The sequence below is a fragment of the Mastigoproctus giganteus genome, chromosome 1, assembly GCF_048544385.1.
Source record: "Mastigoproctus giganteus isolate SK-2022 chromosome 1, ASM4854438v1, whole genome shotgun sequence".
NCBI classification, from domain to species: Eukaryota; Metazoa; Arthropoda; class Arachnida; order Uropygi; family Thelyphonidae; genus Mastigoproctus; species Mastigoproctus giganteus.
In genome coordinates this window covers 16,809,907-16,837,522 of record NC_143575.1, presented here as the reverse complement: position 1 = coordinate 16,837,522, position 27,616 = coordinate 16,809,907, and the positions used below count along the sequence as shown (strand labels likewise).

Here is a 27,616-nt window from a genome sequence, read left to right as displayed (position 1 = left end):
CCAACCTTCGTATCGTATGCAAACTTGGACATTAAGCTTGATATACCATCACCAATATCATTTATAAATACAAAAACAACAATGGACCCAACACTGAACCCTGAGGGACTCCACTAATAACATTAGTCCACGATGAGCAGTGTTCATTGATTACCACTCTCTGTCTTCTCCCCCTCAACCAGTAGCAATTTGCCTCCAATACCACACTGCTCCAATTTGTGCAGCAGTCTTCCATGTGCAACAGTATTAAAAGCCTTTCTAAGATCCAAATATATGATATCAAAGTTATTCCCTGCATCCAGTTCCTTTATAACCACATCATAGTATCCAATCAAATTGGTCAAGCAAGACTTTCCCTTTGTCTGCTTATAACTGAAGTCTTGTCTAGATGATCCTGCAGTACCTCCATTAATTTTCCTGGAATAGAAGTTAAACTAACGGGTCTATGATTACTTGTGTCGCCCTTTGATCCTTTGTGAATTGGGGTCACATTTGCACATCTTCCTTCCATGGTTACCTCCCCTGAGTCCAAGGAAGCTTTCATAATTATGGCTAAGGGTTTGCTTACTTCCTTTGCTGCCTCCTTTAATATAACTGGATAGATTCCATCCACCCCGGTGCCTCTTTTATGTTTATCTTCAACAATTTATCCTCCTCTTTCCTCTCAGTTATTACAAAATCATCTAGCTCACTGCCGGAGTTTAATTCACCTCTGGCATTCCCCCTCCCTAAATAACTCTACATGTGTGAATGTAGATGCAAAATACTCATTTAGTTTGTTATCCACCTGAGCAGGATTATCAACAGTTGAACCATCAATATCCACTGGACCAATCTGATTCAGACCTTTCCTTCTAGAGTTTACATAGGTAAAGAAGTCTTTGCTGTTTTTTTTTTTTTTTTTTTGCATCATTTGCCAAAGATTTCTCAAAATCTGCCTTTGCCTGCCTTAATCTCCTTTGTGACTTGGTTACAGACCAGCTTATATCTATCATAGGCTTCTATGTCACCCATTAATTTATATGTATCCCATGCATTTTTTTTCTCTGCTACTTGTCTCATTAGTTCATCTGACAGCTATTAAGCTTAAACCTTGAACAATATTTCTTAGTTGGTATGTAAAGCTTCCAAGATTAATTCTTTGAATGCTTTCAATTTTGAATTTGCTGTTGGTAACATCATCAGTTGGTCCCACCGTATAGAATTTTAAATACTGTCTCAGACCACCGTAGTCGCCTTTACGAAAGCAAAAACCCTTCCCTTTACCCCTGATGGTTTTTACCTATGAGTAAATCCCACTTCAGCACACTGTGATCACTGCCACCTAGTGGTTCCTTTATCTGAAGATTCTTAATGCATGAAGAATCACTACTGATAATCATGTCAAGAGTATTACTCCCTCTAATTGCCTTCTGAGCATGCTGATGCAGAAAACAATCATCCAATAAATCCACAAATTCCAGTCAATACGATCTGTCTGTGGATTAAACATTGTTCCTATCTACTGTAACATTGCCTGTAATCATGTAGCAGTATAAAAAAAAAAAAAAACATGTTATTTTTGTCATCAGTAGAATATAGTCCCTTAGTCCCTCTCCGGGAACGCCATTATTAGCACACGACACATTTCCAACATATGTGGCATGTTTTGTGGGTCAGCTTTTCTCATTGGTACAAACCCATTGAAATGGCCTGTGGAATGTGCTACTTGATGGCCACTCTTCTGCCATTAATAAATACTTAGTGGTATCTAGTGGTTATCCTCCTACTCTTGGGGCAGGGAAGGATCTAATCATATTTGAGTTACCTAAAATGAATCCCTATTCCCAGGTTATTCAAAAAAATCAAATAAGTTGAATATTTTTTGGATAACTTGGAATATAAATTTTACTGAGTTCACCTCAGTGGGGAATGTTAACCAGCAGTTTAGTCAAAAGCATTGTTCTAACAACAGGAGTTATCCAGCAATAGTAAAATACATGCCCAAACATTTTAATGCAATGTGGATTTAAAATCTGAGACCCTAATATATATTAGGGTTAGACCTTAATATATTTGATAAGCATGGGGGTGGTAATTAGACAGAGATGCGGAAGTTGAGTTGTCCACAGTAGTCTCCAAGCATGCCTTCGATGGAATCAACTTCCAGTTGTGGGAATAAGTGTAGGAGGTAACAGCATTGAATAAATTGTTCTGAATTTGCGCTAAAATTTGCCTTTTGACTCTTCTAGGTATAAGATATTTGCAACATATGGCCTGTGTGGATTAAACATTGTTCCTATACTACGTCAGTGAACTCTCAGGAAAGGGAATGAACTTGGAAGAATTTTCAAAGAAAAAGATATGACCGCTAGTGAAATGTTGCTGCTTCTGTGACATTGCCTCGAGTCAGAAGTGACTTCATGGCTTACAAATCAAGAATCATTCAAAATGAAGTTTCAGTATTTATATATAAATATTAATAACTTGGATCATTATAAAATCTCCCTTAAATATCTATTTACGGGGCACAGAAAGCCTCTGCATTTAATTTAAGAGGCATAAAAGAAGAACTATTCTTAATAAAAATCAATGTAAAATTGTCACTGGCAGTGATTTAGAAAAACTATTTTAGACTCGTTGATACTAAGCTTCTGAACTTTAACAGATATGGTATCTCCAATTTCAATGATCTTTAAATTTATGTGTTATTATTAGGTTGTATTTCAATTCAATTATTTAAATCTCTCTATTTTCTCTGTATCCACTACTTTTTTAGTTGGCAATATGATTTTGTATATAATCTAGTAGGTACAGAGTCTGAAAAAAAAAAAAAAAAAAATTACCGGTATATTTCAAATTTATTATAAATATTGGTTTAAAAATTTTATATTTAATGGTATCGCATTGGATGCATGGTTAGCAAGGCGACCAAAGAATAGAAAGGCGACTGTATTTCAACTGAGAAACCAAGGCATGAACAGTTTACTATCATATGGCAGAGTTGAAATAACGTCAAAAGTACTTCCCTACATAAGACACAACACATGTGCAGTTTATTGCCATAATGTTTTGATTTGCTGAAACTATTTGAAAAATGTTTCTCTGAAATAACTTTCATGTTTTATAATGAGCGAATCATATAGGGGATCGTGTTTATCCAGGAGTGTATGCATGAAGGGTACATTTGTCACACGTTTGAGGAAGTCTGGTTTCAAATTCTGTCAGAGAGTGGAGAAATTCTTAATTGCTTCTTTGATAGGTTTTGCACTTCAATAATCTCAAATGGAGGGAACAGACCTACCCCATCAGTTACTCCTGATTTTTCAGCCCGCATAACATGCAAATCGGCAGGTCAATCCACATTTTTACGGGCAATATATAATGAGCGATTGACTGGGACGCCGATGTCTTAAGGTATCCATTGGGGTGGATTGGCTCTCGGCATTTGTGCAACTAAAGAAAGCGTCTTACCCAATCAATCACTGACCCTGTCGAATCCGTAGGGATTATACCCTATGTGAATGACTTAATATTGTTTTTGCAATCGTTAGGTCTGTTGTTAAAGTTATGTGCATAATACAAGCCCATGATTTGCTATCACAAAACCAAAGCCTAATAATTGAAGCACTACATTCTATTTCATCAGAATTGTTGACAAGTCTATGAGATAAGAGTATCGATTTTTCGATTATTAGAGCTACCAAGAAAGCCTCACGTTATTGATTTTGAGAGAGAGCGAGACTTTAATTGAAAACCTGCGGTTTTCACAGTTATGCAAATTTCTTTTGTTATTTGTTTTGGCAATAGTTTTTTCTTCGACACGTTACACTGTATTATGAATTGTGATCTCTCAATAATTAAAATACGTTTCAGTTTTGTGTCTTTTCTCTTTTATCTTGTTTTTTGCTCATCTATCTCGAACTGAACAGAAGTGAATAAATTTAGAAATTAATTAATAATTATTTATTTTCCCATAGAATGGCACAGATGACGATTCAATTAGCGGAGTTTCCGATCAGTTTTCTTCATCCGATAACTCCATACCACAAAATTCGCAGGATATTCCATCGACATTATCAAAGCAATGTTGCACACCGCAAAAATTGGCTGCTTCTGTTGATGATGCTGATGGTGCTCTCTTATCCAAACTGACAGCAAAATGTCGCTTTAGTTGTGCAAAAGGTAAAACAAAAGTTACTATATATTTCTATTTGAATCCTATAAGTTTTTCGTATTTGTAAATAAAATCTATTCCCTTGAACTATGTAAATAATGACTTCGTAAACAAAAACAGACTTTAAAGTTCTGGTAAATAAATTTTCCAGTTGTTTGAAAAGAAACTATCATTACAGGCTTCTTTTAATTATTATTATTATTATTATTATTATTATTATTATTAGCCATATGGTACAAGGAAGCCTGAGGCTTATGCTGCACCAGCCAAAAAAAAAAATTCCCGAGTTACCCCGTGTGTGTGTGTGAGAGAGAGAGAGAGAGAGAGAGAGAGAGAGAGAGAGAGAGAGAGAGGCATCACCAAGAAAGAGAAGAATGATGATATCCAGCTCAGGACCTGGGTTTGCCAAGCCCATACTCACCAGATGTGAGCCCCCGGGGTAATACTTCAATACACCCATCGATAACGTCATGCATATACTAAGATTGCCATTTTTTAACTCATCAAATTTGGGGACAAAATGGATTCGATAAAGAATGGGCAAAATAAATATATACCATTATTATTTCGGTGACAGAATTTATATATTATTAATTATATTATTAATTTCTATACCAATTAGATTACAAAAATAAAAGAAAATAATTTACGGTATTCAGCGGAATAAGATCTGAACCGAGGCCTCACTACGCTGTATTAAAACGTGTGTTAAATCTGATGTTTTTTTTTTTTTATAATACATTTGAAAACGTTTATGTGAATTCTGTATTGAAGTTATTTACATAACACTTATGTGTGTTCTGTGGTCAATTTTGCCTGCTTGCTGGATGAAAAATTGATTTTCTGAAAGAAAAAAAAAAAAAATCCATTATGCCCTTGCCTGAGGCCGATGTCGGGATTTGAACCAAGGCCTTTTCTAGCTGGGGGGGGGGGGGGGGTTGTATGCACTGTGCTGTCCTAGATTTTTTAAATAAGCTGCCTTTTAAAATCTAACGTTAAAATGATTACTAATACAGTAGTAATTTGGTGTCGCTAGTTGTCCTATTCGCTTGAGTTATGTCTTAAGTGTATGTTTTGACGACATTTACAAGATTTATTTTTCTTTCTAAGTTTCTTTTAGTAATTCTAGCATAATCTATAGTAAGTAATTCATTTCTTTGTTATCAATTTTAAACAAATTTTATGAATTTCGAAAAGCAGGTAATGCCTTAAATTTTGTTAGGCCTTTTTTTGTGTTTGTCTTTGTTTGCTATTCCTCAGTAACGCTGCGGAAATATAATTATGGTGACTCGATGGGTGAAAATTATAGTGGTTACATGTTTTACCTTCTTATTGGCATCTTAATTCGTGTGTGTGCTGCTGTTTGAGTTACTTGATATTATTGTAGTTCACTTTTTTAAATGCAAAGTCTGGGAGATTTTGTGATATTGTTCATGTTACTCCATTTTGACTGGCAGTGTCTAGTTCATGTAGTGCAGCAGTTCCCAACCGGTGGTTCGGAACATGTTCCAGGGGATTCGCACTAAAAATTCTGTAATGGCGTCTGCTTATATTTACATTGGCATATTATTGCAAACAACAAAATAAAACTAATAATAAACAAAGTAAAATAAAATTAAATAAAAAGTAAAGAATTGCCAAAGAAAGAAAGCACATCTCCCACAGTTCCTTATAATTACTTTACTATCTTACAGTATATCATTTAAATAAATATCTAAAATTATTTTGTGACTAAATGTCTAAGAGTATGAAAAAGGTTGTTTATGTATGGGTAATGCGAGATATATAATCAAACGATGCATGAATACTGCCTGAGTAGTAGAAATGATGCAAGTGCATTACCCATCGTAAACAACCCTTTTCATACTCATAGACATTTGGTCAAGAAATAGTTTCAGATTAAATCACGCACACCATAAAGCATCTCTCATATTGTGGAGTTATACTTCATAACTGGGTTGTCACTATTGCAATAACAGGGTACCTGCCCACCCACTGATGAGTAAGCCAACAAGCTTTGAAACGGTGTCATCTGGGTGGTGGTATCTGCCGAGAATAAGTAACATTAGTCATCTCCACTGGTGAAGTTACTTATTCAGAGCAGTGCAATACCTCAGCAACTCATTGCAAAGGTATTCACAATATGAGATATAATCAAATGATGTATGCATACTACCTGGGTAGTAGAAATGATGGAAGTGCATTACCAATGCCTAAGCAACCTTTTTTAAATATATGTTTTCCATACTGTTTTTTTTTTTTTCATTCTTAAAGGTCACTGTTATGTATAGGTACTTTTTTTTTAAGTTATAGTACTTAGTACCATGCATGGGTTGAAGGTTGAAACATGAAAGAAGACACTTGTTGACATAGACTTGAACTTCTGTAGATTTTAATTTTCAGGAAATACGTATGAAGGAAGGTTGTTCCAGAAAACGGAAGATGAATGAATAAATGAGGAAGAAGAAAAGTTGGTCCTGTGAGTGTGAAGTTGGACAGTAAATGGATCTTGGTTGGTGGTGGCACGTGTTTGGAAGAGAGTGGGAATTATAGAGGCAAATTCAGAAGAACAGTGCCCATGGAAGTATCTATAGAAAAGGCATGCAGCAGAAACAGAACGTCTATGAGACAGAGAGCGGAGAGAGACTGTTATAGATGAGACATTAATTAACCTAACTGCCCTCTTTTGAATTTAATCTAGAAGCCTGAGAGAGGTTTTAGGGGCACCACCCAAGATGTGGGAACAATATTCCATGGTAGGGCAGATTTGTGATTTCTTCTGAGTAAACAACTGTTTGGATGAAAAGTAACACTGAGAGCGAAAGAGAAAACCCAATTTTTTAGATGCAGAGGAAACAATATTTGCAATGTGCTTGTGCCAAGAGAGATTAGAAGTCAGTCAAGACGACTGGGCTAGCTGGGTGGGTAAAGTGCCTACCAGGCAACCCAAAGGTTGTGGGTTTGAATCCTGCCTTGGGCTTGGATCAGAGTAAGATGCAAAAACTTTGGGAGGTGCATTATGGCCGCAGAAGCCGATGCGCCAACAACTAAAAAATTAAGAAGTCAGGTTAATCCCCAAGATCTTATCTAGAAATCGGAGTGTCATCGAAGATAAGCATAGGAGCAGAAGAATCATTTTTGTGAGATATATAACAGGACTGAGTTTAAGAAGGATTTAAATTAATTTTTCTTTGCCCTACTGAAGAATTGCCTTGAGATCAGCATTTAAGGATTTGGCAGTGGACACTCGAAGTTCAAGCTGTTTGGGCAGGGTTTCTCAAACTGGAAGGTGGAAAGCAATGTGCTATCATCAGCAAAACTATGGATAGGATTTCTGGTCAGCGGAAGAAGGCCATTAATATACAAGAGGAAAAGAGTGGGAGAAAGAACTGGACCTAGAGAACACCAGCATTAGGTGGAGAAGTCAGAAGACAGAGAGCAGTCTACCATCACCGGCAGTGAGCAGTCAGAGAGAAAATTGGATACCGAATTACAAAGAACAGCAGGCAAACCATAGGATGGAAGTTTATTTAAAAGACTTTTATGCCAAACACGATCAAAAGCCTTTGAAATGTCAACTTTTCCATTAAATTTGTCCATAGATAGATAACATAAGCCAGAATATCACCAGTGGGATGACACTGATGGAGTCCATACTGGCAATCATTGACCAGGTGAAAGATTTCCAGATAGTTTGAGTTGGCAGTTAATTGATTTCTCCATTACTTTGGAAAGAGTAGAAGTAATCACAATGGGATGATAATTGGATGGAAGGGATTTGTCATCCGTTTTAGGAACTGGCTGGATATGAGTAAATTTCCAAGCAGAAGCAAAAACACCTTTGGAATAAGAAAGTGAAAGAAGATGACACAAAACAGGTACAAGTTCAGGGGCACAGGTTGATAACTACTTTACAAAGTATAAATAATATTTAATAATAGTTTTTTTTTAATTACCCTTATGTCGCTTATAAAAACGTAGTACTGGAAATATTTTTTAATAAAAATTCAGTTCTTTTAAATGATTTCAGAGAATATAGGCCTAGGTTTTTGCGAAAAAAATATGTTGGAAGGGGTTTGAGAGTCAAAAAAACTTTAGGAACTGCTGATTGTAGTGAAATTTTCTTCCATTTTCATCACAATGGAAGTTATATATTTCAGATTTTTGTTTGTCTTATAATTTATTTTTATTAGCAAATTGAATATCATTATACAAATATTGAAATTATTAGTAACTAATATTGTATTATTGCCTTCGGATGGTGTTGGCAGCTTTTTATAACCATTGCCTTGGTCCTTCTCATGATCTCCTCCAGCTTGGTGCTAGTCCACTCAATAATCCTGAAGGAATATGCTAGTACTGGGACTGCATAGTATATCCTTATGGCTCTGACTATGTTCCATCTGCTTAACTCTAATTTTTTGCAGGCCTCTCAGTCTCAGTTCACCTTTCATCATCCCTGGGTAACTTGTAGGTCTCTCCCTCCCTCGTGGTTCCAACCTGTTTACTGGTCTTCATCTCATAGTTTTGTCTGACTACTTTTCCCTAATGGAATCCATGGATCTTGCTGAGCTTTGGAGATCCAGAGTAGCTGTTGGAGTTTCTTCTCAGTTCCTGCACAGAGCTTGATGTCATCCATGTACATCAGGTGGGAGAGAGTATAGGTTCTTCTTTAATGGTATATTTATACTTTTTCTTATTAAGCATGGGGATAGCTGGTTGAGTGCTAGACAAAACCATGGTGGGCTCGGGGCATCTACCCCTGAAAGATTGCTCTCCTGGTGGGATCAGTTTGGTCGTGATGCTCCCTACTTGAGGTGGTCCTCCATTTTGCCATGGTTGCTTCTAGGAAGTTTGTCACTATTGGGTTAACTATGTAGATAGTATCTCTGTCAGCCATGGGCAGAGAGTCAAAGGCCTTGTGGTAGTCAATGTAGGCAGTGTACAGGTTCCATTGCTCCTTTGTAGGCTTGGTCCATAACTGCTGTATTAGTGTCAATTACTCCTTGCATCATTTTCTCATCTGCTTGCATCCCTTCAGCTGTTCAGCCATGATGTTCTGGCTCTCTAACTGGTCTGCTGTCTTCTTGGCTATGCTTGTGGTAAGGATCTTGTACATTGTTGGGAGACAGGTGATCAGTCTGTACTTTGCAAGTTTTTTGGTACCATTGTCTTTAACTTTCACGTAGGCGATTCCTTGAGTCGGATACTGTAGGATTGTCTTGGGGTTCCTTATCTGGTTGAAATATTCTGTAGGGTGCTTTTGTGTCATTATTATGTTATTGCTCCCCGATAGGGAATTACTATTATTAATTGCAAATAAAAGCAAGTTTTTTATTAGTACAGTATGTGTTAGTGCTATTGTGAAAATTAATAATAATAAAATATCGTTCTGTTAAAAGCACTGTCATCAATTTTTCTGAATTATGCATTTTCATGAGTGTCACAAGAGTCTTTAAAAAAAAAAACTAAGATGAACAGTATTATGTTATTATTTCATGTTTACAATGTTTATTTCATATATAATGAACAGATATAATTATTTTTCATTGAAAAATATTAATTTCAAATTGTTTTCTTAAATATAAAAATTTTGGTAAAAATACCTCTTGGCACTGCTTAATAGTTTTGTGTGTGTGTTTTTTTTTTTTTTTTATTATTATTATTATGACCAGTAAGTATTTGTAGTGTGCAAAAAACACAGCATTTACAATATTTTGCATTATTATTAAAAATAAGAAACTTCAGTATTGCAATCTGCTGGTAAAAGATCAAGCATTAGTGTAATATAACCACAATTCAAAACACTCAATTATTATTATTTATTATTTTATTATTTATTTATTTATTTATTATTATTTTTTTTTTTTTTTCAAATATTAAAGTTTGGAATCTATCAGACAGTGCAATATGATTCCTGTTACAAAACTGGGCAATATTGTTGCATGGGAAAATTATAATTCTATAAAATAACCATGACATCTGTCCATTTATTTTGCTCCAGACTTGTACTTGCAAGAATTTCTCCCTCTCTTTTGTTTTAATTACTATTCTAACACAGAAAACTCACTTCTTAAATTTTATTTTCTAGATTACCTTACCAAAGTAGAAGAGGCAGTTACTATAATATACAAGTAAGTACATCCTTTGTCTATCATTACTGAAAATGAGCAAACATGTATACATGTGCAACCATTGATACACTACTCTACACTGGTAAAGAGAATTAGCATTAGTAGAGGCACATGATGCAAGAAAGCAAGCTTATGCAGCATCAGCCAAAAAAAAAAAAAAAAAAACCTCTCCCATTTCATCCCTCCATTCATTCCAAATACCTGTCCAGCCCAGCCTTAAATTGATTTAGGCTATCAACGTGCACAACAAAGGATGGAGGTCTGTTCCACCAACCAACTACCTGCTGGCTAAAGGCAAACTTCCGCACATCTGTCATACATCTGTCTTTCCTCAATTTGAATTTATGCCCACTCAGGTGATTATTCTGCGCAAGAGGAAGAACCCCATCAGCTCAAACCATTCAAGGCTTTATACACCTCAGTTAGATCACCTCGCCAGTGCCTAGTCTCCAGACACTGTAATTTGCAAAACTAAAGCCTTTCTTTGTTGTTTGTTATTTGGTTTTTAGGAGCATTAGCAGCTAAGGCCATATTGCTCGGAGGATATGCGGTTGTCATTCCCTGACCTTTCCGCATCCTCTGTATTTGGTGGGTGACGGGCTCGAACCCCGGTCTAATCAAGAAGCGTTGCTACGCACTGCTACTCCTGCCCACAGGGCTACAGAGGCGCCGCCTTTCTTCGTAAGAGCAACCCTTTGTTCCATTCACTAATCTTGTTGCCCTTCTCTGTACCCATTCCAGCAGCTCTACATCCTTCTTAAAATGAGGCCTCCAGACCTGTGTACAGTACTCAAGGTGTGGTCTGACCATTGCCTTATACAAGGGGATAATCACCTCCTTATTCCTGCTAGAAAAATTCCTGTATATCATTGACAAGACACCATGAGCTACTCTTGTAGACCATCTGCCTGCCCAGAAAACTTCATATCTGCCTGCACAATTACTCCCAGGTCCTTTTCATTCTCTACCACTGTCAGTGTAGTACCACAGAGTTGATACGTTACTGTGGGGTTACTGCTTCCCATATGTACTACTTTACATTTGTCAATGTTAAACTTCATTTGCCACCTCTCAGCCCATCTGCCCAACTTTTTTAGATCCTGTTGCAGCAGCGTACTGTCATTAGTATCCTTAACAATCCTGCCAACCTTCGTATCATCTGCAAACTTGGACATTAAGCTTGATATACCATCATCAGTATCATTTATAAATACAGAAAACAACAATGGACCCAACACTGAACCCTGAGGGACTCCACTAATAACATTAGTCCGATGAGCAGTGACCATTGATTACCCTCTCTGTCTTCTCCCACTCAACCATCCCTTTATCCATAGCAGCAATTTGCCTCTAATGCCACACTGCTCCAATTTGTTGAGCAGTCTTCCATGTGCAACATTATCAAAAGCCTTTCTAAGATCCAAATATATGATATCAAAGTTATTCCCTATATCCAGTTCCTTTGTGACCACATTATAGTATCCAATCAAATTGGTTGGGCAAGACTTTCCCTTCACAAAACCATGCTGTGTTCAAGCTATAACTGACGTCTTGTTTAGACGATCCTGCAGTGCTTCTTTTACCAGTGCCTCCATTAATTTTCCTGGAACAGAAGTTAAACTAACAGGTTTATAATTACTTGTGTCACCCTTTTATCCTCCTTTGTGAATTGTGGTCACATTTGCACATCTCCAGGCCACGGGTACCTCCCCTGAGTCCAAAGAAGCTCTCATAATTATTGCTAAGGGTTAGCTTACTTCCTTTGCTGCCTCCTTTAATATAACTGGATAGATCCCATCCACCCCGGGTGCCTTTTTTTATATTTATCTTCAACAATTTCTCCTCCACTTTCCTCTCAGTTATTACCAAGTCATCTAGCTCACTGCCAGAGTTCAATTCACCTCTGGCATTCCCCTCCCTAAATAACTCCACATGTGTGAATGTAGATGCAAAATACTCATTTAGTTTGTTAGTCACCTGAGCAGGATCATCAACAGTTGAACCATCAATATCCAGTGGACCAATCTGATTCATCCCTTTCTTCTAGAGTTTACATAGGTAAAGAACTCTTTGCTGTTTTTCTTTGCATCCTTTGCCAAGGATTTCTCATAATCTGCCTTTGCCTGCCTAATCTCCTTTGTGACTTGGTTACAGACCAGCTTATATCTATAAAGAGCTTGCATGTCACCCATTAATTTATATGTATCCTATGCATTTTTCTTCTCTGCCATGTGTCTCATTAGTTCCATCTGACATCCATTTTAGGCCTAAACCTTGAACAGTATTTCTTAGTTGGTATGTAAAGCCTAGTAGCTTCCAAGATTAATTCTTTGAATGCTTTCCAATATTGAATTTGCTGTTGGTAACATCATCAGTTGGTCCCACCATATAGAATTTAAGTACTGTCTCAGACCACCATAGTCGCCTTTACAAAAGCAAAAACCGTTGCCTTTATCCCTGACGGTAGTTTACCTCTTTGAGTAAATCCCACTTCAGCACACTGATCACTGCCACCTAGTGATTCCTTTATCTGCAGATTCTTAATTTGTGACGAATCACTACTGATAATCAGATCAAGAGTATTACTCCCTCTAGTTGTCTCTCAAACATGCTGATGTAGACAACAATCATCCAATAAATCCACAAAAGCCTTGTTAGTGTGTGAGTGACTAACCCACAAATTGCAGTCAATATCTGGGAAATTAAAATCCCCCATTATACGAATCTGATTTACTGACCCACTCTATTTCCCTGTACAGTTTCTTATTATACTCATCAGAGTCATTAAGCCTATAACACACTCGTACTCTTAGTTTTGATCTCCCAGTGCTGATGTCACACCAAACTGACTTGACACTGCACTGTCTAGCGATGTCAACTGGCTTCCCTTCCTTGGATTTTATGTGTTTCTTAACTAACAGTATAACCTCTCCTACCTTCCTGTCCTGTCTATCCTTTCTGTACACACATTGTACTTCCCCTACAAATTGCAGTCAATATCTGGGAAATTAAAATCCCCCATTATAAGAATCTGATTTACTGACCCACTCTATTTCCCTGTACCTTTCCTTTCTGTACACACATTGTACTTCCCCTACAAATTGCAGTCAATATCTGGGAAATTAAAATCCCCCATTATAAGAATGTACACACATTGTACTTCCCCTACAAATTGCAGTCAATATCTGGGAAATTAAAATCCCCCATTATAAGAATCTGATTTACTGACCCACTCTATTTCCCTGTCCCTATCCTTTCTGTACACACATTGTACTTCCCCTACAAATTGCAGTCAATATCTGGGAAATTAAAATCCCCCATTATAAGAATCTGATTTACTGACCCACTCTATTTCCCTGTACAGTTTCTTATTATACTCATCAGAGTCATTAAGCCTATAACACACTCGTACTCTTAGTTTTGATCTCCCAGTGCTGATGTCACACCAAACTGACTTGACACTGCACTGTCTAGCGATGTCAACTGGCTTCCCTTCCTTGGATTTTATGTGTTTCTTAACTAACAGTATAACCTCTCCTACCTTCCTGTCCTGTCTATCCTTTCTGTACACACATTGTACTTCCCCAAATTACAATTCTGCACTGTTTATGTCTGTGTGACACCACATCTCTGATATCCCATTAATATCTGCTTTTGATGTCTTGACTAGCACTTAAAACGCATCAAATTTATTAATTATACTCCTAGCATTGGTGTACATGCAAGTATATATGCACCTGTTTCTACCCTTAGTTGCCCTAATACAGCCCATGTATTTACTTGTTCCACTATGACTCTCAGCAGTCCTGGAAATCCCCATTGCTTGCTTTCCAGGCTGCTGCTCAATTGTGTTTCAATAGAAGCAGTGCCAGAATCACTTTCACCTCTTTGCCAGCGGCTACTGTTAATCTGTTAGTCCTATCTATTAGAATTATATATATCCCCTGAAGCTAGCAGTTTTTCGACCCACCTAACGTTGCCTTGATAGCATCAGCAAATATTCTTGCACCCTTTCTATTTAAGTGTATCCCATCCCTGTAGAAGCAGTCTCTCCTGTTAACAAGTACAGAACAGGCTGAAAAATTCTACCCCTTGAGCCTTGCACAATCCTTACAGGGCCGAATTGATCGGCAAGGCTCTCATCATATACTCCCTCCTATCGTGTCTGGGCAGAATTGCAGACACTTTCAAATTCAACCCTAATTCACGGCTTTTTTTTTCAACAGTGACCTGTGATTTATTAAGTAATTCTGCTGGTCTCCTACTCTTAATATCATTAGTGCCAGTGTGTACAACAATATCACCTTTTGTGCCCTTAAAAGATGATATCCGCTCTATAACGTCATCAACTTTTGCCCCTGGCAGACATACCCTGGTCCTGTTCCATCTATCCTTTTTACTTACCATGTTCCCCGTTTTCCCGACAATAGAGTCACCAACAACTACTAGTTCCTGTGGGACCAGTGCATTCTGCCTTGGAGGTTGCCGCCGTGTTGCGTGATGATAAAGTGCAAGCTCTGGCGTTGATGTGGGCAGCTGAGGGCTTGATGGGCCCCTCAATTTAGATCCTTTGAGGGCATCCACCCTGTCCTTCAAGCTCTCATATAGACCCATAACAATGCTGAGTTGTCGCCTCATTTCCTTACACTCCTTACATCGCACACACACACACAAAGACATCCCCCTTGGCAATATCATGTCGCATACCTGATTGCTCTACAAACATCAAGCAAACAGTGCATTTTAAAAGGCTGTGATTTAGAGGGCAACTGCTCCTCTCAGTTCTTCCCTGAGCCACAACACTCACATTAGCTTGAGCCTTTTGCTTTGCTGCTCTGGTCTGAGTAATGATTTCGTTTCAATTTCAGTACAAAATTATAACCCTAATCTTGTATCCCAATGCAGTTATAACACTATATATCTATATATATATATTTTTTTTCTGTATAGAGTATTATCTCAGAGTTCCGATATACAACTGATGTAAGGATAGCACATTACACAATTGTGTAATGATAGCTGTGCTAAGCCTTTGTTGGTGATATTCACTAAAGGTAATATATTTGGAAACTGTTAACTCCACCAGATGTGAATGGAAATGTAGCAGATTTTCATAGTTTGAAACAAACTGGGGCAAGACATCACCAGTGATGGAAGGAAAATGAATGTGATACTTAATGACAGACTAGGGACAGTGCTGACATTCATTTTGGAATGCAGTACTATTTTTCATTATTGTTATACTAATGGCTCCTAGTCGTAATTTATGTCTGTAGAAGTTTGTCATTCACGGGCCACTCTGCATCTTGTATAGACTGAAAAATCTGGAATAAAACATAATAACTCTACTTAACTAAAACCTTCATTAGAGAAGACTTTAGAAACTCCTCCAGTTTTTGACAGGAATCAAATCCAAAACCTCTTCAAAAAAAAAAAAAAAAAGAATCAAAACTGTTATACTGACACGGAGGGCAGAGTGCAGTGCTAGGTAGTACAGATCTGTTTCCTGCAGGAAATGGAAAATTCAATATGCTCTCCACGGGTGGAATTTTGTGCTGGGAACATCACAATTGACAGCTAATTGGAAATAAGGATATATTCTCACTCGTTTTTTTGACATGATTTGTTAGCAAGTGTTAGACCATATTATATTGATGTGGAATTTATTAAAAGATATAACTACTGACAAAGAAGGGATTTTACTTTCATAAACATGACTAAATGATGGTGCCTCCATAGCCAGGTGGGAAGGAGCAGCAGTGCGTAGCACACGCGTCTTGATTAGACCGGGGTTCGAGCCCGTCACCACCAAATACGGAGGATGCGGAAAGGTCAGGGAATGACCACCGCATGTCCCGGAGCAATATAGCCTTAGTTGCTAATGCTCCTAAAAACCAAATAACAACAACAGCAACAACTAAAATGATCTTAGACAGTTAAATTCTTTTCAGTGGGACCACTATTCTTCTGTAGATGCTGATACTACCAACTGCAAATTCTAAATGAGAAGTGTTAAGGGAAGTCATTGTAACGGCTACTAGGCTTTTTATATTAACTTTTATATTGTTCAAAAGTTAGTCCTAAACGGATGTTAGATGAATTTATGAGACTAGCAGCAGATAAGAAAAATGCATGGGTTGATTATAAATTATCAGGGGAGAGAAACTTGCAGTAAATACAAACTGGTCTGCACTGAAGTGGGGGGGGTCAGACAAACTAATGCAGATTACAAGAATTCTTTGCTAAGGATGTGATGAAAAGTAACAAAAAGTACTTGTCCTATTTCAACACTAGAAGGAAATGGATGAACCACATTGGTCCACTAGATATAAAGGATTTAACTGTTAATGAACCTGCTCAGGTAGTTTTCTGCAGTTTGGAGATGTGAAAATGGTCTCCCCCTATTCATAAAGAGGATCAGTGGGCAGAGTGAGTAATTACATAATAAACTTAACTTCAGTTCCAAGGAAAATAATGGAATTAATGGTTAAAGAAGTAATGCAGAATCATCTTAATAGGAATACAGTTATACAGCAATCACAGCACAGATTTGTTAAGGGAGCAATCCTGTTCTGATCAATCTGATTAGCTGCTATGGCACAGTAACACAAGAACCAGATGCAAAAAAATAATTTTGAAATCATATACTTAGATTTCAGTAAAGCTTTTCTTTCTGTTCCACATGAAAGATTGCTGTTCAGATTGGAGCCACAGAGACATAACGTTTATCAATGGGCACAGCTGATCTTGGACTAATGTTATTAGTGGAGTCCGTCAGAATTCATTGCATTTCTACTTTTAAAATATTTATAGGCATATCAAGTTTAATGTTTAAATTTAATTTAATGTATTTATAAGTTATATTTATAAAAGTAATTTAATATTTCGAGTTTAATATTTAACATGACAAAGTGTGACAGGATGGTTACTGACAGAAATCAGGCTGTACTACTGCAAAAAGACTTGGAGGACATTGGGCAGATGGACTTTAAGTGGTGACTTTGAGGTTTAACATTGGTAAATGCAAGGTCTGTATATGGGTATCAGTATTCTCAGAAGAAAAATACCAATTGTATGATACCACACACAAGGTAGTGGAGAAAGAAAAAGAAATAGGGGTAATTGTACAGCCAGAGATGAGCAGTGCAGACAAGCTAGCACAGCTCTTTGGGTTCTGTCAGTAGTGTACAGGAATGTTGGCAGAAGGGACATGGTAATTATTGATTGTAAAAGGAAGTGGTTCAGCTGCGTCTTAAGCACTGCATATAGGTTTGGAAACCTCTTTTTAGGAAGGGTGTAGTTCTGTTGGAATGGAGGAAGAGAACAACAAACTTAGTCAGTGGCACAGAAATTTACTCTTACTCTAAACAAAGACTTCAGTTCTGCAAATTGCAAAACTGAAATCATGTGAAAATGAAAGCATCTGAAATCTTTGTTGATAAAGTGTACTTAATTAATAAATAGGTAAAGTAAGCTGAACGCTGATGCATCCTTGCATCTTTTTGCAGAGATGCAAATTAAGAAAAGGCAGTTGGAGGATAGATGTGAAAAAAGTTGCCATCAGCCAGATAGTTATTGTAGTAGTTAGTAGTAGTAGTTTTTGTTTTTATTTGGTTTTTAGGAGCATTAGCAACTAAGGCCATATTGCTTCAGGATATGCAGTGGTCATTCCCTGACCTTTCCGCTTCCTCCGTATTTGGTGGTGACGGGCTCGAACCCCGGTCTAATCAAGAAGCATGTGCTACGCACTGATGCTCCTTCCACCTGGCTATGGAGGTGCAGTAGTAGTAGTGGCAAACAATGCAGTGTCAGAAGGATTTTGATCATTTGAGGAAAGTGAAAAATGGCAAATGTTTTTGCTATTTTTTTGCTTTCTTATTCCAAAAGTATTTTTGTTCTGCTTGGAAATTTACTTGTATCCAGCCAGTTCCTAAAAAGAGTGAGAAATCCATCCCATCCAATTATTGTCCCATTGCACTTACTTCTACTCTTTCTAAAGTGATGGAAAAATTAATTAACTGCCAAGTCTTAAACTATCTAGAAACTTTTCATCTGATCAATTATCGTGAGTATGGATACCATGAGTGTCGAATCTACGGACAAATTCAGTGGAAAAGTTTGGTGAAACTCTTGACATTTCAAAGGCTTTTTGATTGTGTTTGGTATAAAGGTCTTATAAATAAGCTTCCATCTTATGGTTTCTCGACTGTTTTTTGTAATTGGGTATCCAGTTTTCATCCTGACCGCTCACTGGAAGTGATGGTAGATAGCTCTCTGTCTTCTAACTTCTCCATTAATGATGGTGTTCCCCAAGGTTTGAATTTATGTCCTGAGAGGACATAAATTCAAATTGAGAATAGACAGTTGTAGGATAGATGTGCAGAAACTTGCTTTTAGTCAGCAGGTGGTTGATTGCTGGAACAAACTTCCATCTGTTGTTGTAGAAGTTGATAGCTTAAATAGATTCAAGGCAGAACTAAACAAACATTTGGAGCGAGTGGGTGGGTAAAATGAGAAGGTGGGTTATTTTTTATTATTTTTTTATTTTTGCATGATGCTATATAAGCTTGCTTTCTTGCGTCATGTGCCTTTGGTAATGATAATTAATGACATTTTTCCAGTGACCTGAAATCCTATGCAAAGTTTTGCTGATGATAGTGCATTGCATTCCACCATCCAGTCTGAGAAACCTTGCCCTGTACAAACAGCTTCAACTTCTTGAATATCCACTACCAATTCCTTAAATGCTGATCTCCAGTGGGGCAAAAATAACTTAGTTGATTTCAGTCCTGTCTTTTATACCTTGCAAAAAGGATTCTTCTGTTCCTATGCTTATCTTTGATGACACTCAGATTCCTTGGCAAGATCATATATCTCTGTTGGGGATTACCCTGACTTCTAATCTCTCTTGGCATAAGCACATTACAAATGTTGCTTCCTCTGCATTTTCAAAACTGAGTTTTCTCTTTCCCTCTCAGCATTGCTTTTCTTCGAAACAGCTGCTCACTCTGTACAAATCACAAATTTGCCCTACCACGGAATATTGTTCCCACATCTGGAGCAGTGCCCTCAAAACCTCTCTCTGGCTTCTAGATTCCATTCAAAAGAGGGCAGTTAGGTTAATTAATGACTCATCTCTAACAGAGTCTCTCCATTTGCTGTCCCATAGACATTCTGTTTCTGCTGCATACTTTTCTATAGATATTTCCATGGGCACTTCTTCTGAATTGGGTTTTATAATTCCCACTCTGTCTCTCTTCCAGTGTGGTCCAAACATGTGCCACAGCCAGTCAATGTCCTTTTACTGTCCAGCTTCAAATTCACAGAACCAACTTTTCTTCTTCCTCATTTATTCATTCAACTTCTGTTTTCTGGAACAACCTTCATACTTATTTCTTGAAAATTACAATCTGCAGAATTCAAGTCTGATGTCAACAGGTATCTTCATCTTCTCAACCTTCAACCCAGGTATGGTACTAAGTACTATAGGTTCTAATACCCCTCGTTTGGGGTTTTCATAAAAAAAAAAAAAAAAAAATCCTTCTCAGACATCGTTTTTATGTTCAGCTTCAACAATTCCTCTTCCGCTTTCCTCTTGGTTTTTATAAAATCATTTATCTCTCTGTTTTTTAAATAAACTTCTGATATTCCTTCCCCTGAAGAATTTCTCATGCGGGAATTGTAGATGCAAAATACCTATTTAATTATTCAGCAACCCAAGTAAGGTCATCAACAGTTAACCCTATTGAGATCAAGTGGCCTAATGTGATTCAATCCCTTCCTTCTACTATGAATATAAGCATAGAAGTCTTTGCATTTTTACCAGACTTTTCATAATCTGCCTGGCTTGCCTAACCTCATTTGTGACTTGATTACAGACTAATTTATATCTACCATAGGCTTCTGTATCACCTGATAATTTATATGCATCCCCCACAATTTTCTTCTCTGGCACATGTCTCATCAGTTCATCTTGCATTCATTTAGATCTAAGCCTTGAAGAGTATTTCTTTGTTGGTATGAAAAGCCTAGTAGTATACTGTGATTACTCCCTGAATGTTTCCTGTTTAGAATTTCTTTTGGTAACATCATCATTTGGTCCCACTACACAGAATTTAAAACTGTCTGAGACCACTGTAGTCACCCTAATGAAAGCAAAAACATTTCCCTTTACCCTTGACACCAGTTATATCTTTTGCCATTACTACTACAATTATCTCTTTTATGACTTGATTAAAGATTAGTTTATATCTACCATAGGCTTCTGTACAACCCAATACTTTATATGCATCCCATGCATTTTTCTTCTCTGCCACAAGTCTTTTTACGTCATCTGCTCATATGATTCTAAGCCTTGAACAGTATTTTTTAGTTTATATATAAAGCCTGGTAGCTTCTGTGATTATTTCCTTGAATGCTTCAAATTTAGAATTTGCTGATGGTAACATTTTCAGTGAATCCCACTGTATAGAATTTAAATTGTCCTCTGAGACTACTGTAGTCACCTTTTACAAAAGAAAAAAAAATCCTTTCCCTCTTTACCCTTGATGGTGATTACATCTATGTATATTCCACATCAATACACTGTGATAACTGCCACCTAGTGGTTCTTTTATCTGGAGTTTCATATTGCATGAATAATCACCGCTGATAATCAGATCAAAAGTATTACACTCTTGTTGCCTCTCTAACATGCTGATGTAGTACTGGATGACCAGTCATCCAGTAAATCCACAAAAGTCTTGCTGGTGTTTGAGTGACCAACCCACAAGTTCCAGTCAATATCTGGAAAGTTAAAATCGGCCATTATAAGACATTCTGATTTACCGGCCCACTCTTTCTCTATATAGTTGTTTGTTGTAGTCTTTACACTCATTAGGCCACTAACACACTCCATTCCTACTCTCATTTTTATTTTCTCAGTGCTTATGTCACACTATTGCTGAATATTGCAGTGCCCACCCATGTCAACGGGATGGGTTGCCTTAGGTTATATGTTTCTTAAATAAGAACATAACTCCTTCCCCCTCCTGGCCTGTCTGACTTTTCTGTATACATTGTACTTGCAAATATTCAAATGCTGCATCCCTTATATCTGAGTGACACCACTTCTCTGATATTCCCACAATGTTTGCATTTGATGACATGAGTAGCACTTCAAATTTATTTACTATGCTTCTAGCATTGGTGTACATACATGCACCTGTTCTTACTCTTATCTACCCTAACACAGCTTATGTAGTTCCTTGTTCCAAGTTGATGCACAGCAGGCCTTGAAATTCCTGCTACATTGCTTTCTAGGCTGCTGTATGTTCCAGTAGAAGCAATACAAGAATCACTTTCACTTCTGCCTGCAGCTCTTGTTAGTCTATTAGGCTATGTATCCTCCCCCCCCCCCAAGCTATAAGTTTTTCAAGCCACCTAATACTGCCTTGATAGCATCAGCAAATATTCTTGCACCCTTTCTGTTTAAGTGTGTCCCATCCCTGTAGAAGTAGTCCCTCTTGTTAATAAGCAGAATCCAAACTGAGAAAAATTCTACCCTCACGAGCCGTAGCACAATCTCTCCAGTGCTGAATTGATTGACAAGGCTCTCATCATATACCTGTCCTGTCTGGGCAGAATTGTAGACACTTTCAAATTTAACCCTTGCTTTGCAACTTTTTAGCATTAGCATTAGTAGAGGCATATAATGCAAGAAAGCAAGCTTATGCAGCATCAGCCAAAAAAAAAAAAAAAAACTTCCACTTCACCCCTACGTTCGTTCGAAATACCTGTCCAGCTGAGCCTTAAATTTATTTAGGCTATCAACTTCCACAACAAGGGATGGAAGTCTGTTCCACCAACCAACTACCTGCTGGCTAAAGGCAAATTTCCGCACATCTTTCCTACATCTGTCTTTCCTCAATTTGAATTTATGCCCTCTCAGGTGATTATTCTGAGCAAGAGGAAGAATCCCATCAGCACTGAGCATGCTCAAACCATTCAAGGCTTTATACACCTCTATCAGATCACCTTGCCGGTGACTAGTCTCCAGACACTGTAATTTGCAAAACTTAAGCCTTTCTTCATAAGAGCAACCCTTTGTTCCATTCACTAATCTTGTTGCCCTTCTCTGTACTCGTTCCAGCAGCTCTACATCCTTCTTGAAATGAGGCCTGTAGAGCTGCTGGAATGAGTACAGTTTGTCAACATTGCCCTGTACCTGTTCGGTAAGTTCTCAAATCTTCTATTCTTAATGTCAGTATATACAATAATATCACCTTTTATGCCCTTAAAAGATGATATCTGGTCTACAACATCATCAACTTTTGTCACTGGCAGATATGCCCCATTCATATTCCACTTATTCTTTTTGTACAATATATTTATCATTTCCCTAACAATAGAGATGCCAACAATACCTACCTCCTGCAGGACCGGTGCATTCTGCCTAGAGGGTTGTCACTGTGTTGCCTGATGGTCAAGCTCTGTAATGAGGTGGGCAGCTGATAATGTGATGGGCTCACCAATTTAATAAATTGTATCCTGATGACTAAGCCTTGTTTTCACTGCCCACTGAATATCCTCTTTGGGTTGAAATTGAGCTCAAAGATGTTTCTTTAACTTGCTAAATAGATGAAAATCTGAGGGGGGGAAGCAGGTTCCAGACTGTATAGTGGGATTAAGAATGTTATAAAACTATTCAGATTGTTTGGCAGTATAATCGTACTCAAGGAATCATTACTTTACCAAATAACTTGTACTTTGCTTGGCTCAAATTTCTATGCATTAGTTACTCAAGTGTCTGTTAGAGAAACTCCTTATTCTGCTGATACACTGTAAACATAAAATGTAGAGCTTATTTGATAAAGTTTAATTATACAACAGGCTGTTAAATAAATGGTAGGAGTACTATCTCATATCTTATCTATAAAAGCATTTTGGGCGAATGATTTTTAATTGTTTCCTTTAATAATTTCAGATTGCCAAGAACTTCTTTGCTGCTTATGATGTCTACAATTTTGTAAGTATCTTTCAGATTTCATATTACACTTTACAACTGTTTAAGTGATAATGGTAATAATACATTTATTGCAAAAAAGTTTATTTTTGGATTTCACTAAGTTCGCATTTTGCTGAATAGAATGATACTAACTAGTTAAATGTAAGGGTCCAGGAGAACAAACTAATAAAACTTTTTTTTATTTTTAATGCCTTCAGATTCAAGTTCTGTATACTCTTCTGATTTTGGCCAACATGACATTTATGACAGCATCAATCCCCCAAACACCTTCATATCCAGAATTGTTAATAACATCACTAATTTTATTTTTCAAAATTTTCTTTCATTTTAATTTCGTATTGTGTTTTAATTCTGTTTTCTAGTACAGGTAATCCTCGTATAACATGGTAGTTAAGTTCCTATAAAATCTTATGTGGTGTGAAACCATGTTATATGGGACTAAGAACCAATACAAAAACACGAGTTACGTTCCAAAAGCTAACAAAAATTCACAATTTTTTTATAACTATTGGAAACTTAAATTTTTATTAAAAATAGTAATAACTGAACAAACATCTTACAAACTGTGATACATAATGTGTCAATTAATTTTCGTCCTCTTCATTCCTGCTAAGCACAATTAAACAAGAACATTTTCTCTGTTGCAGAATATCTTCACCTTCTGAACTTCCTTCTGCAGCATTTAGATTTCATGCATCTTCTACTCTCTTTAAAATATCAGTATTCTGGGATCTTTGTAAATTGCATTGTATGGAGCTAAGCATTTTTGAAGCTCCCCTTTGAACTTTGTGTTCCTTCCATTCGAAGGATCTGCATTCAAAAAAATAAAATTCTAATTGCTCGGCTAAGTATAATTATGCCTTCCTGTATGCTTTTTAGTGTAAAATTTGGAACTTCAGAATTTTCATCTGTGCTATCATCCTCTGAATTGATTTGGTTTACCTCTGATGCCATTTCCACCAAATCCGCTCTACCAGCCTCTTTTTCTACAAGTAATTCGTGAACAGTTTCGGTAGTCATATCATCAAAACCTTCCCCCTCCTACCGACTTAGCAAGTTCTACTATTGTGCCAATTCTGTTTTCTGCCGGTTGGACCATATTTCCTGAATGAACTCACTCTGGTCATACATTTTTCTAACATGAACGTGCTTATGGTTTTACTTTTTTGAGTGATAAAGCTATGATTCCGATACAGTCAACAATTGAAAAAAAAATGTTTTCATGCCTCCATCACTTCAATAGATTCAGAATCAATTTTTTCAAAATCCATTGTAAAGATTTTCTGATGTAATGAGTTTTAAATTTAGATATAATGCCTTGATCTAATGGCTGAATTAATGAAGTTGTATTAGGTGGTAGGAATATTACTTCAACATTTTGGATGGCCTGACATGTTATCCAATAGTAATAAAACTTTGAAATCTAGATTTTTCTGCTTTAAACAGTTTTCCACAGCTGGCACAAAACAATTTAGAATCCATTCTTTAAATAAATCTGCAGATACCCAAATTATGCCTAATTTCCTTAGGCATAATTTAGGGCTGGAATTTAATTCACAACAAAGAAATTATTCCAATACAGTTCTTAAGAACAAAGTTTAGTAATACAGTGGATTCCAGTTATTTGGGCCACCGGTTAATCGGGGCAGCCGTTTATTTGGGGAAAATCTTAAAAAACAGAAATAAAATCGAAAATAGCCAGGGCTTACTTTGCTTAATTGGGACAGCATGCCGTTTAATCGGGGCAGGAGACTGCAGCACTGGAAATTACCCTATGATTGTCTCCAACAGTACCACGTGGTTTGGTCGAAATTCTGGAGATCACAACCATAAATCAATAAAAACAATTAGCAGTCACCTGTTTATTGGGCTTTTCTGTTAGTGAAATCTGTCATAAACGGATAGTAAACTCGATCTTATTGAATTTGCGATAATACCGACAGCTGGAATTCTGTGGGTTATTATGGTGAAATGTGTTTACACTTCCATGAAATCTTCAATCATCTAAAAAAATTTATTTTCAGATCTCCTCATTTCTATTTTTAAAGCTTTGCAACTCGTTACTCCGTTCTCACTTGCGTGTATCATGTTACTTTTTTTTTTTTTTTTTTTATGAAAACCCCAAACACGAAAGGTATCAAAACCTATAGTACCGTGCATGGGTTGAAAGAGAAGTATGGGGGGGGGGGTTGCCGGAAACTTTGCTCTAGAGACTAAACATGGGTTTCACCACTTCAAGCCTCCAATAAGCAAAGTGGTGTTATTGCACCGGTTACTTGCAATTTGTGTGTGCCGTGTTCTTTGTTATTGATTGCTTATCTCTTTACTGTTTTAAATTTTAACCCCCACCCACAAATGTCAGTGAACAGAAATGTCAATTAGTTCGCATGGCTGGAAGTGAAGAGAAGAATAAATTTTGGATGGATAGCATTCAGGAAATATAGTCACATACTGAAGAGCAATACCCCAGTTTGTCTGAAACGTAAAATAATGAATCAATGTATACTTCCCACCATGACTTATGGAAGTGAAACTTGGGCACTCACCAAAAGAATGGAAGAGAAGCTAAGAACTACACAGCAAAGAATGGAACAAATTATATTGGGAATCAGACTGTTAGATAAGAAGAGAAACACATGGATTAGGCAGCAAACTCAAGTAAAGGACATTCTTATCAAAACTAAAGAACTAAAATGGTCTTGGGCAGGACACATAGCTCGAAGACATGATGACAGATGGACTAAGAAAATAACAGAATGGTACCCAAGAGGAGCTAGAAGAAAACCTGGAAGACAAAGGCGGAGATGGATAGATGAAATTCATGAGTTTTTGAGTAGTAAATGGATGGCCTGTGCTCAAAACAGAAGGAACTGGAAAGTTGCTGGAGAGGCCTTCATCCTGCAGTGGATTGAAAATGGCTGATGATGATGATGTACATATTACAGTACGTATTAATTATTCCGATTATCAAGTATCATTTAATTTTTTAATTGGTAAGGTAATAAAGGGTAAATTTGTGCTTAATATACTTTACTTTTATAGCCTGTGGAAAATATTCCTCCTATTTTCTCTAATTAGAATTGCTGTTTAATAGAATTAAAATTCAATTCACAAACTTGATCACAATGACCGGCGCTTACTACACATCGTATAGTGAATGGTACTTAACTATGGTGAGGTCGTCGTAACGTGATTTGATTGTACAGTGAACCAAATGTAAAAGTTGGGGGGGGGTTACATTGTATTTTTTAATTATTTACGTGAAACTTCGGATAATTGGAACAGCCACTTAATCGGGCCAAAATGCACTGGTCCCGATGTGTCCCAAATAACCGAAATGGATTGTACATACCTAGAAAAATTTATAAACAATCAAATAAAAACCAAAATAACCTTACAAAAATCTTAAAAGTTATGAACTGCATGCTTTGAAGTCAATTTTTATGGTCTCAAACAAGCACAAGTTCAATAGTACAGAAGCTAACACTGGGATTTCCCAACAAAATAAAATTTGGGCATTTCCCAATATATATATATATTTTTTTTTTTTTTTTTTTTTTTTTTTGCATAACAATTAGCAATTAACAGCAGGGATTCACCAAAAAAAATGCAAATATTGAAAACTTATATCCAACATAATAGGGTTTATCCCTACACAAAAGCTCAAAAATACTGTGTTATGTGCAGTTTGTCACAATTCTAAGTTATACGGAGGTTGCCTGTATTAGTATTGGAAAAATGATGTGAGGAAACAGATTATAAGACAGAAAAATAATCTTTTTACCTATTTCATTTGCCCATTCCTTCTAATAATTTTTCCACATATTTAAATTTATTTAAACTTGCCCTTCTTCCACAATGCTAGGGTAGAACTTTATTCAACAGTCAATTACTATCTGGCTGAAGGTCAGTTTCCACACATCTGTACTGTAACCACCCCTTCCAATTTAAATTTGTGTCCCTGCATGTATCTTCTGAGAAAAAGGAGTAAAGTTGCCATCAACATTTAGTTTAATTTTAAAGCCTTATATTCTTCAATTGGATCACATTGCATATATGCCTCTAGTTTCTAGGTGCTGCAATTTTCAGAGCATAGTGTTCCTCGGTAAGAATATCCTTCTCTGCCCCTAACTAATCTTATTGCTCTCCTTTGCACCTGTTTAAACAGATCCTCATCCTTCCTAAAATGAGGCTTTCAAACCTTAACCATTGCATTTTATAGTGAGATAATCATGTCGTTTTTTTTATGACAAAGTTTCCGTGTATCATTTGGTAGAACTCTATAAGGTAATTGTACAATCCAGCATGAAGTTCACTGAA

General features: G+C 36.9%; 1 protein-coding gene across 5 annotated transcripts in view; it reads left to right on the top strand.

The window, feature by feature from the left end:
* Positions 1 to 27,616, top strand: part of LOC150090585 (GRAM domain-containing protein 2B-like) — a 196,386-nt gene that overhangs the window by 134,550 nt on the left and 34,220 nt on the right. For all 5 annotated transcript variants that reach the window (XM_090378926.1, XM_090378898.1, XM_090378908.1 and 2 more), the window contains 3 exons: positions 3,960 to 4,164; positions 10,248 to 10,290; positions 23,255 to 23,296. In XM_090378926.1, the coding sequence (XP_090235052.1) occupies positions 3,960 to 4,164; positions 10,248 to 10,290; positions 23,255 to 23,296 (290 nt within the window). The remainder of the gene's footprint in view (positions 1 to 3,959; positions 4,165 to 10,247; positions 10,291 to 23,254; positions 23,297 to 27,616) is intronic.